This window comes from Rhinopithecus bieti, unplaced genomic scaffold, assembly GCF_001698545.2.
Source record: "Rhinopithecus bieti isolate Rb0 unplaced genomic scaffold, ASM169854v2 scaffold_2888, whole genome shotgun sequence".
Taxonomy (NCBI): domain Eukaryota; kingdom Metazoa; phylum Chordata; class Mammalia; order Primates; family Cercopithecidae; genus Rhinopithecus; species Rhinopithecus bieti.
Genome location: NW_016804209.1, coordinates 4,201,589 through 4,215,620, shown reverse-complemented (window position 1 = coordinate 4,215,620; position 14,032 = coordinate 4,201,589). Strand labels below are relative to the sequence as shown.

Genomic DNA, 14,032 nt, shown 5'->3' with positions numbered 1-14,032 from the left:
GAGGAAGGAAGGGAAGTGGGTTCTGGGTGGAGTCCTGGGCAGTTTGGTCACATGGCCTGACAGCAGGTGCTGGGGACCCTGAGATAGAGACAGTGGGGTCCAGACGCAGGAAAGGCAGTCTGAGGCTGGGTTCCCAAATGAATGGGGGATCAAGGCGTTATCCTGGCACTGGGGCCCTGGAATCAGCCCTGTCCCAAGGACGCTTGTAATGCAGTCAGAAGATCAACTACTGCAAACCTGGAGCTACGTCTCTGTGGGGTCCAGGATGGTCCATCAGGGTGAGAAAATATTATTTAAAAATATTTTGTGCTTTATTATTTTAGATATGTTGTAAATACATAATGTTGTATTATAAAGCTTGTATATAATATTTTATTTTTATTTTCTTTTGGAGAGAGAGTTTTGCTCTGTTGTGCAGGCTGGAGTGCAGTGCAGTGATCTCAGCTCACTGCAAACTCCACCTCCCAGGTTCAAGTGATTTTTCCTTCCTCAGCCTCCCAAGCAGCTGGGACTACAGGCATGAGCCACCACGCCGGGCTAATTCTCTTTTGCAATTTTTTTTTTTTTTTTTTTTTGGTAGAGATGGGGTTTCACCATGTTGGCCAGGCTGATATCAAACTCCTAACCTCAAGGGATCTGCCTGCCTCAGCCTCCCTAAGCACTAGGATTACACGGGAGAGCCACTGTGCCTGGCCTGTATATAATTTTAAAATATATTTATATATGTAGTCTCTGTTCCAAAGTCATTGACTACCTGGAATGTGCTGTTCATGTTTAATTAAAGTTTGGAGACAGCTGATCTTGAGTGTTGAGGAAAGAGTAGGAAAAGCCGTAAAGCTACTAGGGCCACCGAGGCAGCTGCCCGTGCAGATTGCTCTGTGTGTAAAACCCGAGCCAGTGCCTGTGCTAAGTAGCTCAGTGTCAGGACTGGAGGGGTAGGGGAGGAAGGCTTCAGATCCTTTCACAGCCAGCTCCAAGCTCTTGGCATTTAATTGTTGACTCCCCAGTGGGACCCCTGTCCTCTCGCTGGGATTTGGCTCAAGCACCTCTTAGTGCGAACACGGTAATACTGATCTGCTTTAGTTGCTGTCAGGAACATAGCTGAAGATAAAGCACTTGGCCCATATATAGATGCTAATGAAAGTCTAAATGGAAAAAAGAAACCTGCATTCCAGAAAGATCTCTGACACCTGAAAACCCTGCTCTGAAACTTTTGGGTGGATGTGGTTTGGGGAGATGATGAGCCATTCATATTTTCAGGTCATTTTGACTTCTTTAAAAGTATAGTCATGTCATGTGTAACATTTTGTCAATGGACCAAATACGTGTGGGTAGCTCTATAATTATAATACTATATTTTTACTGTACCTTTTCTTTGTCTAGATATGTTTAGATACACAAATACCAGAGTGGTACAGTTGACTGCAGTATTTATTAGAGCCACATGCTGTGCAGGGGTTTGTAGCCTGGGAGCACCAGGCTGTACCATGTGGCCCGGGTATGCGGTAGATCTACCATCTAGGTTTGTGAGAGTACACTCTATGATGTTCACACAACAACAAAATTGCCTGATGATGCATCTCTCAGAACATTTTTCTTTCATTAAGTAATGGCATAACTGTGCCTCAGGCCCTAAACTAATTGTGTACGAGAGATAGATTATTGTGGACTCTAGCAGTTGTAGGTGTTGGTTGTATATACTCATTTTCTTTAAAAGAAGGCAGATGGCAATATATATGTGTATATATATATAGATATAGATATATATATATAGAGAGAGAGAGAGAGAGAGAGAATTCTATGAACAGAATGTACTGGGTGTAGGAGTTCGGAGCTTTAGGGTCTTTCAGTCCTTGTAGTGGTTTTCGTGTGTCTTCTACTATGTTCTACAGTATTTTCCTTTGATGTTAAGACCTTTGCTGTCCTCTTTTGTCCCACATTGTCGCCATCCTCCAATGTCCTGGGTGCCTCCACCCACCTCTAATATTCAGTGTCTAGTGCATAGTCTGGATAGGAGATGATGGAGCCTTGAGTAGGATGGTGGTGGAGGTAGAGATGCGAGAACTGATTTGAGATACTTCTGGAAGAGGAATCATGTTCACGTGGTGATAAGTCAATGGCAGATGATGGAGAAGGAAGGACTGGGGGTGGTTTTCCTGCTTCTGGCTTAAGTAACTTGGTGGGTAGTGCTTCCATTGGCTGTAAAGACAATGACTGGAGGGAAGGCAGACCTGCTGTGCTTCACCACTTCTCAGTTAACTTGGCCCATGTGCTGTAATAGTCAACTACTTCTATGCAACACACCATTGTTGACTCTGGTTTTTGGAAACAGGGTTCCTCTAAAACGTAATTACATTTTAACTTTACAGATTTCCTGAAGTCCCTGACACTTTAAAAAAAAAAAAAAAAAAAACAATTTTTGGATTCATGACCATTGTTCAAGAACAAAATCTTAGAGGGCTTTGGTAGAAAGCATATTGGGCTTCAAGGATGGGTTTGAGTCCCATTTCTATAGCTTGCAGGTTGTGTGGTTTTAGATGAGTCATGTGACTTCTCTAACCCTTATTTTCTCAAACTGAGAAGTGATTACAGTAATGTATTTCTGCTGTCACAAGATTATTGCATCATAGGAGATAAGGCATATTAAAACATTTTATAAAATGAAAAATAGTGTGTGGTAGAGAGATAGCATTTTTATGTAAATCTGAAGTCTGTGGCCCTGTGAATTAGTTATCTATCTGTTGGAATGTAACAAATTATCCCCAAACTTAAAGTAACAAACATTTATTATCTCACAAGGTCTTAGGGTCGGGAGTCCAGAAGGAGCTTAGCTGGATAGTTTTGGTTCAGGGTTGCAATCAAGCTCTCTGGTTGCAGTCATCTTAGGCATTAACTGTGGCTGCAGAACCCGCTTTCAAGCTCTTTCAGGGGGTTGGTGGCAGGCCTGCCTCTGTTCCTTGCTAGGCATTGGTTAGCTGGAGGCTTTAGTTCCTCATCCATGTGTCCCTCCACAGGGCTGCTCACAACATAGCAGCTTGCTTGGGAGAGAGGGCACCCAAGACAGAAGCTGCAGCCTTTTACAACTTAATCTCACAAACGCCATACCACTTCTTCTGCCATATTTGTTGGTCACTGATATGGTTTGACTCTGTGTCCCCACCCAAATCTCGTTTTGAATTGTAATCCCCAGTGTTGGGGGAGGGACCTGGTGGGAGATGATTGGATCACGGGGGCAGATTTCCCACTTGCTGTTCTCATCACAGTGAGTGAGTTCTCGCAAGATCTGGTTGTTTAAAAGTGTGTAGCACTTCCCCCTTCACTCTGTCTTCTGCTGCCATGTGAAGATACACTTGCTTTCCCTTCCACCATGATTGTAAGTTTCCTGAGGCCTCCCCAGCCATGCCTCCTGCACAGCTATGGAACTGTGAGTCAATTAAACCTCTTTTCTTTATAAATTACCCAGTCTCAGGTAGTTATTTATAGCAGTGTGAGAACAGACTAACACAGTCACTCACATCAAGCTCCCAGTACAGTGTGAGAGTGAACACACAGTGGTATGAATACCAGGAGGCAGAGACCATTGAGGACCATCTTGGAACTTGGCTACCACACCCTGCCTACAGGAATTCAGTTGGTGTAGCGGGAATTCTAAATGAAGCCATATGTTCAAATAAAGTTTACAGTGCTAACTTTATATCCATTTTTTGAGAGCATTTGAAAACTCTGAATAAGAATCCTTTCCACACACATCCAGGATGGTATGTTTATCCGAGAGATATGACTCGAGTTTATATTCTGTTGGTACAGCTAATCCTTTGACTGAAGGTTAGTCTGTGCCCTTGCTGTCAAAGAGCTGATTGTATGTGCCCAAGTGGAATAGACTCACACTGTGGTGTTAGGGCTTTGGTCTACCGCTTCCTGACCCCATAGACACTGCTTGTTTTTTTTCTCCATCAAGCCTTTTGGCTGTGTCTGCACATGGGGTGGAGATGTCTTGCAGAATTTATTGCCACTCCTTGAATAGTTTCCTTTATCACTTACAAGGCCTGTCATTGTAACATGTAGTGCTGCCTGCCCTGGCCTCGCGAGGAAGCCACCATCCTTTCTGCATGCTGCTGACCCTGACAGCATTTCATCAGCAGGGCTTGTCCTTGAGTCTTTCTTGATTTATGAGCTTCTTGTGGACATTACTAGGCATATCTTGGCAGAGTACACAGCTCTCGTGACCAAAATGTTCACTGAAATCTGCAGAGTGAAATGCTTACACCCAAACTAAGAGCACCTTCTGTCCTAGTCATAGAAATCCCGGTATGTACTGGCCACATTTGGGTTAAGTCTTAGGCTGTGAAACAAACCTGGCTGCCTTCGTTTTACCTTCCGAGATGAAATGGTAAACGGTACCTGTAACTACTTGGATATCTTATCTTGACAAATATTGATGGCACATAACGTTTATCTTAAACTTTTGTCATTTTAAAATGTATTATGGTTGTACTTTTCGACTCCTCCCATCTCCCACTCCTCACCCATACATTTGGTCGGTGGGAACATGACATTAACACTTCATACCTATTTTAATGGTATTTGTCCGTTTGGGGCTCAAATTATAGTTATCTGAGAAGACATCAGTTCCTCTACAAGCTAGTAAGTTTGTTGAGGTTAGGATTTGTTCTTGGTTCACCTTTTCATCCCCTGTAACTTTTTATACAGTGTTGAACATACTAGGTGCTTAATGCCTATTTGTTGTATGGATGAATAAAGACAGAATCCTAGATAGAGTGGACTAAGACTGTCATCTATTATTTGGCCATTGCTATGTTATTTGGAGGTTGTTTCTGGGTCTCAGATCGGAGTGAGCCCTAAAAGCATCGCTCTGCCGGAGTGTTTTGCCTTCACAGAAGACCACAAAGAAGCCTTCTCCCGTTGTTTTGTTGCCCAGAGATTGTAAGAATGGTAGGCAAGGCATTGCGCTTGGATATCTCCTTCATTCAAATCAATAAATCCACAGTTTCAGAAATGATGCATCACAGATCCATCACTGGGGGTTTGGCCAGGGATAGGAAAGTATTAGGCAAAACAGTTCGTAAGGATGAACATTTAAAAATGGCAGAGTCAATAAACCTGATGAGCACAAGGATTTTCTACAGTTAAAAATAAATAACCCGGGAATATGCATCTCCCTTCTTCCAACGGTCCTAAAATTTGTTGTTGACAGGGACTCGTTTCTCCCTACTCTCTCCATCCTGCAGCCACCCCCAAGAGATTGAGCTGGTCTAAAAATTTGGGTGCCTTCCTAACTTCTTAAAATAGTAGCTCATTGCTGCTGTGATCACATGAAGCTGTGTTTTCCCTGTCATCTCTAACTTCTAGTAGTGCTTGGTAATTACACGGTGGTTTCCATCTACAAGTCTGTAAACACATAAATGTTAGCTCTTCAATTCTCCCACTGCTGCTAAGAGAAGGAGATTGCACAGAGCTTTTGTTGCTTAGGTATATATTGGTCCAGTTATGTCTTATCAAGGTGGTTTTTCATGAAGGTGGCAGAGGTGGTAAGGTGACATCCATTTTGTTTTTGTTTTTTTTTTTTTGAGACAGAGTCTTGCACTGTTGTCCAGGCTGGAGTGCAGTGGTGCAATCTCAGCTCACTGCAACCTCCGCCTCCCAGGTTGAAGCAATTCTCGTGCCTCAACATCCACGTTAGCTAGGATTACACGCCGTGTGCACCACCATGCCTAATTTTTGTATTTTTAGTAAAGGCGGGGTTTTGCCGTGTTGGCCGGGCTGGTCTTGAACTCCTGAACTCAAGTGATCCACCCATCTTGGCCTCCCAAAGTGTTGGGATTACAGGTGTGAGCCACCGCGCCTGGCCAGCACCCACTTTTAAAAATGATGTTTTGTGCTACCGAAGGAAAAGCCTAAAGTCTTTATAGAAGCAAGAATCTGAAGGATAAAATCCTCTCCTGACTTCAGGAAGCAGATACTCCCAGCCTCTTCAGTATAACCAGTTGTTAAGCTTTTGATTACAGATGAGATTGCTGGAACAATTCAGAAATATTTTGTCTGTTAAAGAATGGAGTTTTGTTTCCGACATGTGTTACCTACTTCTGGCATTTCAAAGGAAAAATTGATCACTGCCTCTTTGGTGACAATTCTTACCGCTTTTTGTTATTTCTATAAAAAATGCCCATTCTTCCTAAAAATCTGCCTTTTCCACTTTTGCTCCTTTTGTCCAAAGAGTGGAATACCAAATAAGTTTGAAATTTATGCTAGTGAATTTCAAAAGCCAAACTAGATCTTGAAGAAAATTATAGAACAGAACAAAAGATACTCTAGTTTTAAATTTTCAAATCACAGATTTAGTTTTGAAATGGCATTCAGTTAACCAACATGATTTTCATCTTTATGCAAATACAACAATTTTATTAGAAAACTCAGAAAACTACATAATTTAAGTTTCTAGAACACAACAAAATGTGTTGACTATTCCAATTTTGTTTTTTGATTTGCTTGTTTTGTCTTTAATGACAACGTATTTAAAGTAGGAGTCTTGAAAGTGGCAGAATAGCATGATAACATGTCTTCACTGGTAATTTAATACTTGGATATAATGAGTTTATCTGAGAGACTTCATTAGAAACAGCAAGGTGCCTGAACACCAAAGCTGAGCTGTTTTCAATCACAGAATTATAGTAATTATACAAATCCCAAGATTTTCATCAGATGGAAAAGGCTTCCAGGGCTAAACATGCACTTTAAACCTAGCACTAATAACTGTGTGTTGTTTTAAATTACAGTAGAGAGGATCCTTGGGCCAAAGGAAATATTAGAATGTTAAGTGTTGAATTTCTCAGAAAAGTTGAGAAATAAACTATTTTGATAGCATAGTGATATCACTACGAGGCACTTCTCCTCAGTAATAGAAGAGGAATTGTTGTGTAGACATAGTGCGTGGCAAGTGAATATTCAGGTAAAGTCAAGGAGGTTGTTAACATTCTGTCTTTGAGAGGAACATTTCTCTCTTTTCTCCCAAGGGTCCTGAATGTGCGAATTGACTGGGCTGGGCTCTTCTTCTCATTGGTAAATGGGCTAGGCTACCAGTAAATGAGATGATTTTGGGCCCAGAATCTGGCTTTCTGAGTTGGGTGAAGACTATATAAAGAATAATTTAATTATGAGGATTACTTAAAATGACAAGTTTTTATAAAATGGCAAAAGCATGATACCCTCAGGGAGCTTGTTTGTGAGTGAAGTGATATAGAAAGATGCAATAGCGAGGGCCTGGGCACAGTGCCTCACACATGTAATCCAGCCACTTTTGGGAGGCCAAGGCGGGTGGATCCGAGGTTAGGAGATTGGGAGACCATCCTGCCAATCATGGGTGAACCCCATCTCCTACTAAAATACAAAAAAACATTAGCCCTGCGGCATCCGCGGTGATGTGTGCCTGTAATCCCCAAGTACTCAGGAGGTCCTCAGGCAGGGGAATTGCTTGACCAGGAGGCAGGAGGCAGGGGTTGCAGTGAGCCAAGATCACGCGACTACATTCCAGCCTGACAAAAGAGCGAGACTCTGTCTCGACAAACAAAAAAAAAAAAGGAGGACATTCTGTAAAAAAAAAAAAAAAAAAAAAAAAAAAAAAAAAAAAAAAAAAAAAAAGAAAGATGCATATAGGAAGGTTTCATTTAAATATCTCCAGACAAGAAGTTCTATTCTGTTTATTTTCCATTAATCATTCTTTTTTTGTTTATCTGGCTAAGATGGGTAGAGGAAGACAAGGAAAAGGGATTAAGGAAGGAGCACATCTGAAAAGGAGTGTGCTGTGGAAATGTCCATGATGAGTGGAGGATGAGGAAGGGTGACCCCAGGGGGAAATGAAGAAGGCAGTCAGACTGGCTTCTCATTTATCGAGATTGAAAGTTGAGGTGCAGAGTGTGTGAAAGGTCCTGGGACCTGTCTGAGTATTTCTTATGAAGAATCAGGACACAGAATTCCTCACAGACACTGGAGCAGAGATATAACTGGGATTTGGGTCCCAACAGGACAGTATTTCTGATTCTGATCTCTCTTCTTCTCCCAACCTCATCTCTTCTATGATAAATTCATCTTCTCTTGTCTGCAAGCAGAATCGAAGAGTTAGCTGGAACCACTGTCTCCTGATCCCTTCTGGATGTGTTACTGTCCACATTTATTATTTGTATATTTGAACCTCTGGATGCTTCCCCAGTTCCTCAGCAGAAAGCTTGGAACCATGTTGATCCCCTTTCAGGCCTGCTCAGAGTGAGTGCACACAGGTGAACGCATGTGGACTCACCTGGCTGCATCCACCCCTGCTGGCAGGCTTAGTTCGTTCTTGCCGCTCTAAAGGAATACCTGAAGCTACGTAACTTACAAAGAAAAGAGGTTTATCTGGCTTGCAGTTCCGCAGGCTGTACAGGAAGCACGGCGCCAGCATCTGCTTCTGACGAGAGCCTCAGGCTGCTTCCACTCATGGTAGAAGGTGACAGGCAGCAGGCATTATATGGTGGGAGCAGGAGGGAGTGGGGATAGAGAGAGACAAAGCGCCAGGCTCTTTTCAACAAGTTCTCATGGGAGCTAAGAGTGCCAACTCACTCCAGCAAGAATGGCACCAAGCCATGCCTGAGGGATCCACCCCCATGATCCAGGCACCTCCCACCAGGCCCCACCTCCCAACACTGGGGGTCACATTTTAGCATAAGACCTGGAGGGGCCAAACAAACACAGCACAGGCTCTGACCAAGTAGTCCCCTGCTGGTAACTCCAATGTCATTAACATTTTTGCTTTTCTCCCTTTAACCATTAGAACGTGTGCCACTAGGCAGAAATTACAAGATACAGAAAAATGGAAGCAGAAAGATGACTCGTAATCTTTCCATCTGGAGAGAATTATTGTTCACATTTTGCCATTTTCCTTTCAATCTTTTTTTCTGTGTCCTTTGTTGCTTATTTGCATTACACTGCAGATGCGCATTTGTGTTCTGATTTATACACATTTAACAATACTTAATCATCTATCATAGGCATTTTCCATAACTCTCACAGGAGATCTGTTGGATATTGATTGCCGTAGGGAGCATGACAGAGTCGTTGTCTTGATTAAGTGTTGCTGTCATTTGTGTTTCTTCCCAGGTCCCCTCTTGCTGTTGGCTGCACATCAGAAAGGCTATGATGGGAATGAAGGTGAAAACTTGGAGATTTCACTTAAGTCATTGCTTCTGCCTGGAAGATTATCCTCTAAAAGTAGAGAAGCTGCTCTGTGTGATGGTTAATTCCAAGAGGCAGAACTCATTCTAGAAGGAAATGGATGCAAGCAGCTCTGGGGACCCCAAAAGCATGCTTCCTGTGGTCTAGCCCAGGGAAGCCCTTCCGTGGGGACCCTGGCTTCCAGGGATGCCACCGGTTCTGGACGCATGGCTGATTCCTGAATGATGATGGTTCGCCGGGGGCTGCTTGCGTGGATTTCCCGGGTGGTGGTTTTGCTGGTGCTCCTCTGCTGTGCCATCTCTGTCCTGTACATGTTGGCCTGCACCCCAAAAGGTGATGACGAGCAGCTGGCACTGCCCAGGGCCAACAGCCCCACGGGGAAGGAGGGGTACCAGGCCGTCCTGCAGGAGTGGGAGGAGCAGCACCGCAACTACGTAAGCAGCCTGAAGCGGCAGATCGCGCAGCTCAAGGAGGAGCTGCAGGAGAGGAGTGAGCAGCTCAGGAACGGGCAGTACCAAGCCAGCGATGCTGCTGGCCTGGGGCTGGACAGGAGCCCCCCAGAGAAAACCCAGGCCGACCTCCTGGCCTTCCTGCACTCGCAGGTGGACAAGGCAGAGGTGCATGCTGGTGTCAAGCTGGCCACGGAGTATGCAGCAGTGCCTTTTGATAGCTTTACTCTACAGAAGGTGTACCAGCTGGAGACTGGCCTTACCCGCCACCCCGAGGAGAAGCCCGTGAGGAAGGACAAGCGGGATGAGTTGGTGGAAGCCATTGAATCAGCCTTGGAGACCCTGAACAATCCTGCAGAGAACAGCCCCAATCACCGTCCTTACACAGCCTCTGATTTCATAGAAGGTTAGCATTTTGTGAACTGGGGGGAAAGGAGAAGAAAAGGAATTGGGGAGTCCTGGCACCCAGGCAGGTTCCAGCTGCAGGAGGCTGGCAGCTGGCTCTGGGATGGCTGGTGGAAAGTTTTATGTGTGTAACACCAAAAGGTACGGCATGGTTTTATATTTTTCAGAAACATCTGTTTCCACTTACTTTCTCATGGAAACCACAGTCATTGAGTGGACAGTTTCATTGTTCCTTGGCAGAAGAAGGTAGAACTTCTTGCTTTCATTTTTAAAATAGATAAACATAAAACTTTGAAACCCACATAAAATATGACGGCATTTTTATTTTAGCCCTTCTCACAGGCACTTCTAGTAACTGGACTTGGTTAGCAAGCCCATGAACAGAATAATAACAAGCACATGTTATTGCACTTACATTGTGCCAGCCACACTTACTCTTTTCCCTTGTAAAGACCCCATTAGGGAATGAGGAAATGGAGGTGTAGTTTAATTAATTAAATACCTAAAGTTGCTTAGCTAACAAGTGACAGAACCAGGATTTGAACCCTGGAAGTCTTAACTCCAGAGTCCGTCTCCTTAACCTCTACGTTATATTGTACAGATTGTCAAAGCACATGGAAACTAGTGAGATGATGGCTCATCTTTTTTACATGGGTGCAGGACAGCCTAGTGTTAATTTGTGTTTGTCTCTAATTTTAGAAGACAGCCTTGTCCAGTTTCTTGGAAGTTAGTGTCTTCTTATCTATTGTTACTGGTTCAAAAATCAACTAATAATTTGGGAAAAGAAGTAGCCTCAAGGGCATCTAGTCTTTCCCCATTTCTGAATAGAATACAATTCATCTTGCCCAGAAATATAGCTGTGTCCACCTAACCCTACTCCTTACCCAGAAATATAGCTGTGTCCACCTAACCCTACTCCCTACTTTGGTTATACAACCACTGTCTCACGGGCCTACAGGCAAAACTGACTGTCTTTCATCAAATCAAAAACCCTCCTGCTGCTGTTTATGCCTGTGTTATTTGGACACTTTCTTCTTTTATGCTTTTTTAGACCTGATATGTGAACCATAAATTGTTGCAATTTTAGTGTATCATCAGTTTTTATATGCCTAGAGCCAGGTAAAGAAACCTTTTACAAGATCGCCTTTGGTGTGGTGTGAGATAAAAAACAAAACAAAACAAAAAAAAACCTCATTTATATGAAATAGTAAAAATGTCTAGAATGTTCAGGACATTTGACAGTATAAGCACGTGGTAAGCACACAGTAAGAGTTCAAAATAGAATGATGATGGTGCAACATCACATTTTATAGTACTTTACAGTTTATAAAGCATTTCCATGTGTATTAGTTTGCTAGCCAACCCCCAGGGAAAATCATTAAACATCATTAAAAAAAGATCCTGGTTGTCATCCTCCCTGGGGTGTGCTACATAGAACTGCCCATATACAGAGCAATTTCAAAAGAACTTGATTGCAAATCAGCGTCTGCAATTTGGAATGTGTGACCTTGTGATGTTCAATCTGCATTCATATTTGAAATCTATCTGCTATTCTGTGCACAGTAGTTTAAAACATAAGGTCTATCTTTCTCAATCAGCAGTGACGCCAGCCTCTTGCCCCTGAGTATATTTGCTCTGAGGCTTGGCTGACCTTCTTTTAGAGACAGTGACATCATAGTTACTCAATGTTGATTTCATGGGCAACTCTCAGATTTTTTTAAGGCAGATCAATCCATATGTGTCTTCCATATTTGGTGAAAGTCTAGTCAACTGTTTTTGTCTGATGAGTAAATAAAAGCAAACACTTGCAATATATTTATAGAGACTGCACTATCATAAGGAGTTTATTTCATTTTGAACAATGTTATCAATAACACGAGATTGTGGAGGCAATCTTATAGTCACAGGAAGCAGGGCCTTGCGAAAGATTCTACAGGTCAGAGGAAACTGCAGGGGTGATAGAATTAAGTGCAGTATAAGGAATAGCTTTGAGAATAGTGATGTTTCAGAACAAAGTGGGATTCCTGGCACTACAAGAATTCTATCATCAACTGGGTGACCATTTGGCCAGGAGGTTATAAATGATGATCCAACTTCAGAGAGGTGATCGGACTGAATTACATTTGGGGACCTTTTCAATCCTGGTTCACAGTTCTTTGATCCATACCTAGTTAAGGAGAAAGAAGGGAATGGAAAGGTCTCGTTTGAGGTTTGTCTTCTGTAATGAGCTACAGCAAGTGGCAGGACTTTATAAGGGTGAAATTTATCTTTAAAATAACTTCTTTGGGTTCCTAACCTTAGAGTGATTTGAGGTTTTGGGTTTCAGTAATCCAAAGTTGAAGCAATTTCTCAAAAGTTCATGGGAAAACTTGGTTAGAAACGGGGGTTCTCCACACTTTGAGAGTTCCAAACGAAGAACAAATTTGCTGAACCCTAGAGTAGTATGACCAAGATGGGGATTCTTTGTATTTAAAAAATAACAAGAAAAGTCCAAGGCATGCTTGCAGATGATCCTAGTTATATAAAACTGAAGGCTAATTGTGAGAGAAATGGCATGATGACGCGAGCTTGGGAAGCTATGATTTTGACCAAGACCCTTAAGCTCCTTGAGACTCAGTTCCCTAATCTGTCAACAAAAGACTTAACATATATGTCCTCTGTGGCCCTACCCAGCCCAGCGTTCTGGTCTCTCTCGCCTGCAAAATACAAAGCTTTTCTCCATAGCTTTGCCAAACAACCATCTCTCAGAGATACTCTGCCATTAAGCCTGCCGGGTGATCCAGGCAGGACAAGCCACCTTCCCTTTGGTATCCTCCTCTATAAAAGGGAGGAATCAGATACGTTACTTATAAGGTCTGGTCTCTCTGTGGCCACTTTCTACAGTTCTGTGAAGCTTGCAGAGGGAAAATAACACACAGATGTCTAATTTATCTATATTTATTTCATTATTATCTATCCTCAAAACACAGAGGAAGTGAGTTTTGTCTCTTTTTTTCCCTTTCCCCAGATGTTCCATTGGCACTGATTTTTGTGTTGGATTCTTACATAAGCACACTAATTTTTTACAACCATCTGGGAAGAGAAGTGAGAGTAGAGATGGGATCAAATCCTGTGCTTCACTGTTTATCTCAAGTACACAGAAAATCCCTTTTTCTGTTTGTGGTTTAGTTATTCCTTCAGGATAGGATATGCAAACTAATCCTGATATCTAAGTGGCACATATTTTGGCTCTGATTTCCTGTTTTTAAATAGATCCCTTGGACATAAGTTTGACATCATCCCGTCAAACGAATTAGCTTTCCAAATGCTCTTTCACAACCCAAACATCTGATAATGTGACTCCTATGTGAGGCATTTGTGTCTACCATCTCCATGGCTTTGCTTTTCTGTCACCAGCCTGTGTGGCTCATCCTCCTCCAGCCTCTGCAGGGTTAGTAGTGTGGTGAGAGAGGGCCAGATGCAAAAGGCTTGATTATGAGATGAGATGGAACCTAAGCTATGTTCCACAGGAAAGGGAAGGCTTTGGGGGTGCTATGCTTTGAATGTGTCCCCTCCAAAATTCAGATGTTGCCAATGTGATAGCATTAAGCGTTAGGGCCTTTAAAAGATGATTATTAGGCCATGAGGGCTCCTCTCTCATATATATAAGGAATTAAGGCCTATGTAAAAGAGTAAAAGAGGGCCGGGCGCGGTGGCTCAAGCCTGTAATCCCAGCACTTTGGGAGGCCGAGACGGGCGGATCACGAGGTCAGGAGATCGAGACCATCCTGGCTAACACTGTGAAACCCCGTCTCTACTAAAAATACAAAAACTAGCCGGGCGAGGTGGCGGGCGCCTGTAGTCCCAGCTACTCGGGAGGCTGAGGCAGGAGAATGGCGTAAACCTGGGAGGCGGAGCTTGCAGTGAGCTGAGATCCGGCCACTGCACTCCAGCCTGGGCGACAGAGCGAGACTCCG

At 43.1% G+C, this 14,032-nt stretch overlaps 1 protein-coding gene across 7 annotated transcripts in view; it reads left to right on the top strand.

Moving 5' to 3' along the window:
* CSGALNACT1 (chondroitin sulfate N-acetylgalactosaminyltransferase 1) overlaps positions 1–14,032 on the top strand; it is a 365,212-nt gene that overhangs the window by 248,251 nt on the left and 102,929 nt on the right. For 6 of the 7 annotated variants that reach the window (XM_017867278.1, XM_017867277.1, XM_017867275.1 and 3 more), the window contains one exon: positions 9,148–10,077. In XM_017867278.1, coding sequence (XP_017722767.1) covers positions 9,444–10,077 — 634 coding nt within the window. In that variant the 5' untranslated portion in view covers positions 9,148–9,443. Of the gene's footprint in view, positions 1–99; positions 279–9,147; positions 10,078–14,032 lie in introns of those variants that run through there. The other variant, XM_017867280.1, reaches the window with a different exon arrangement.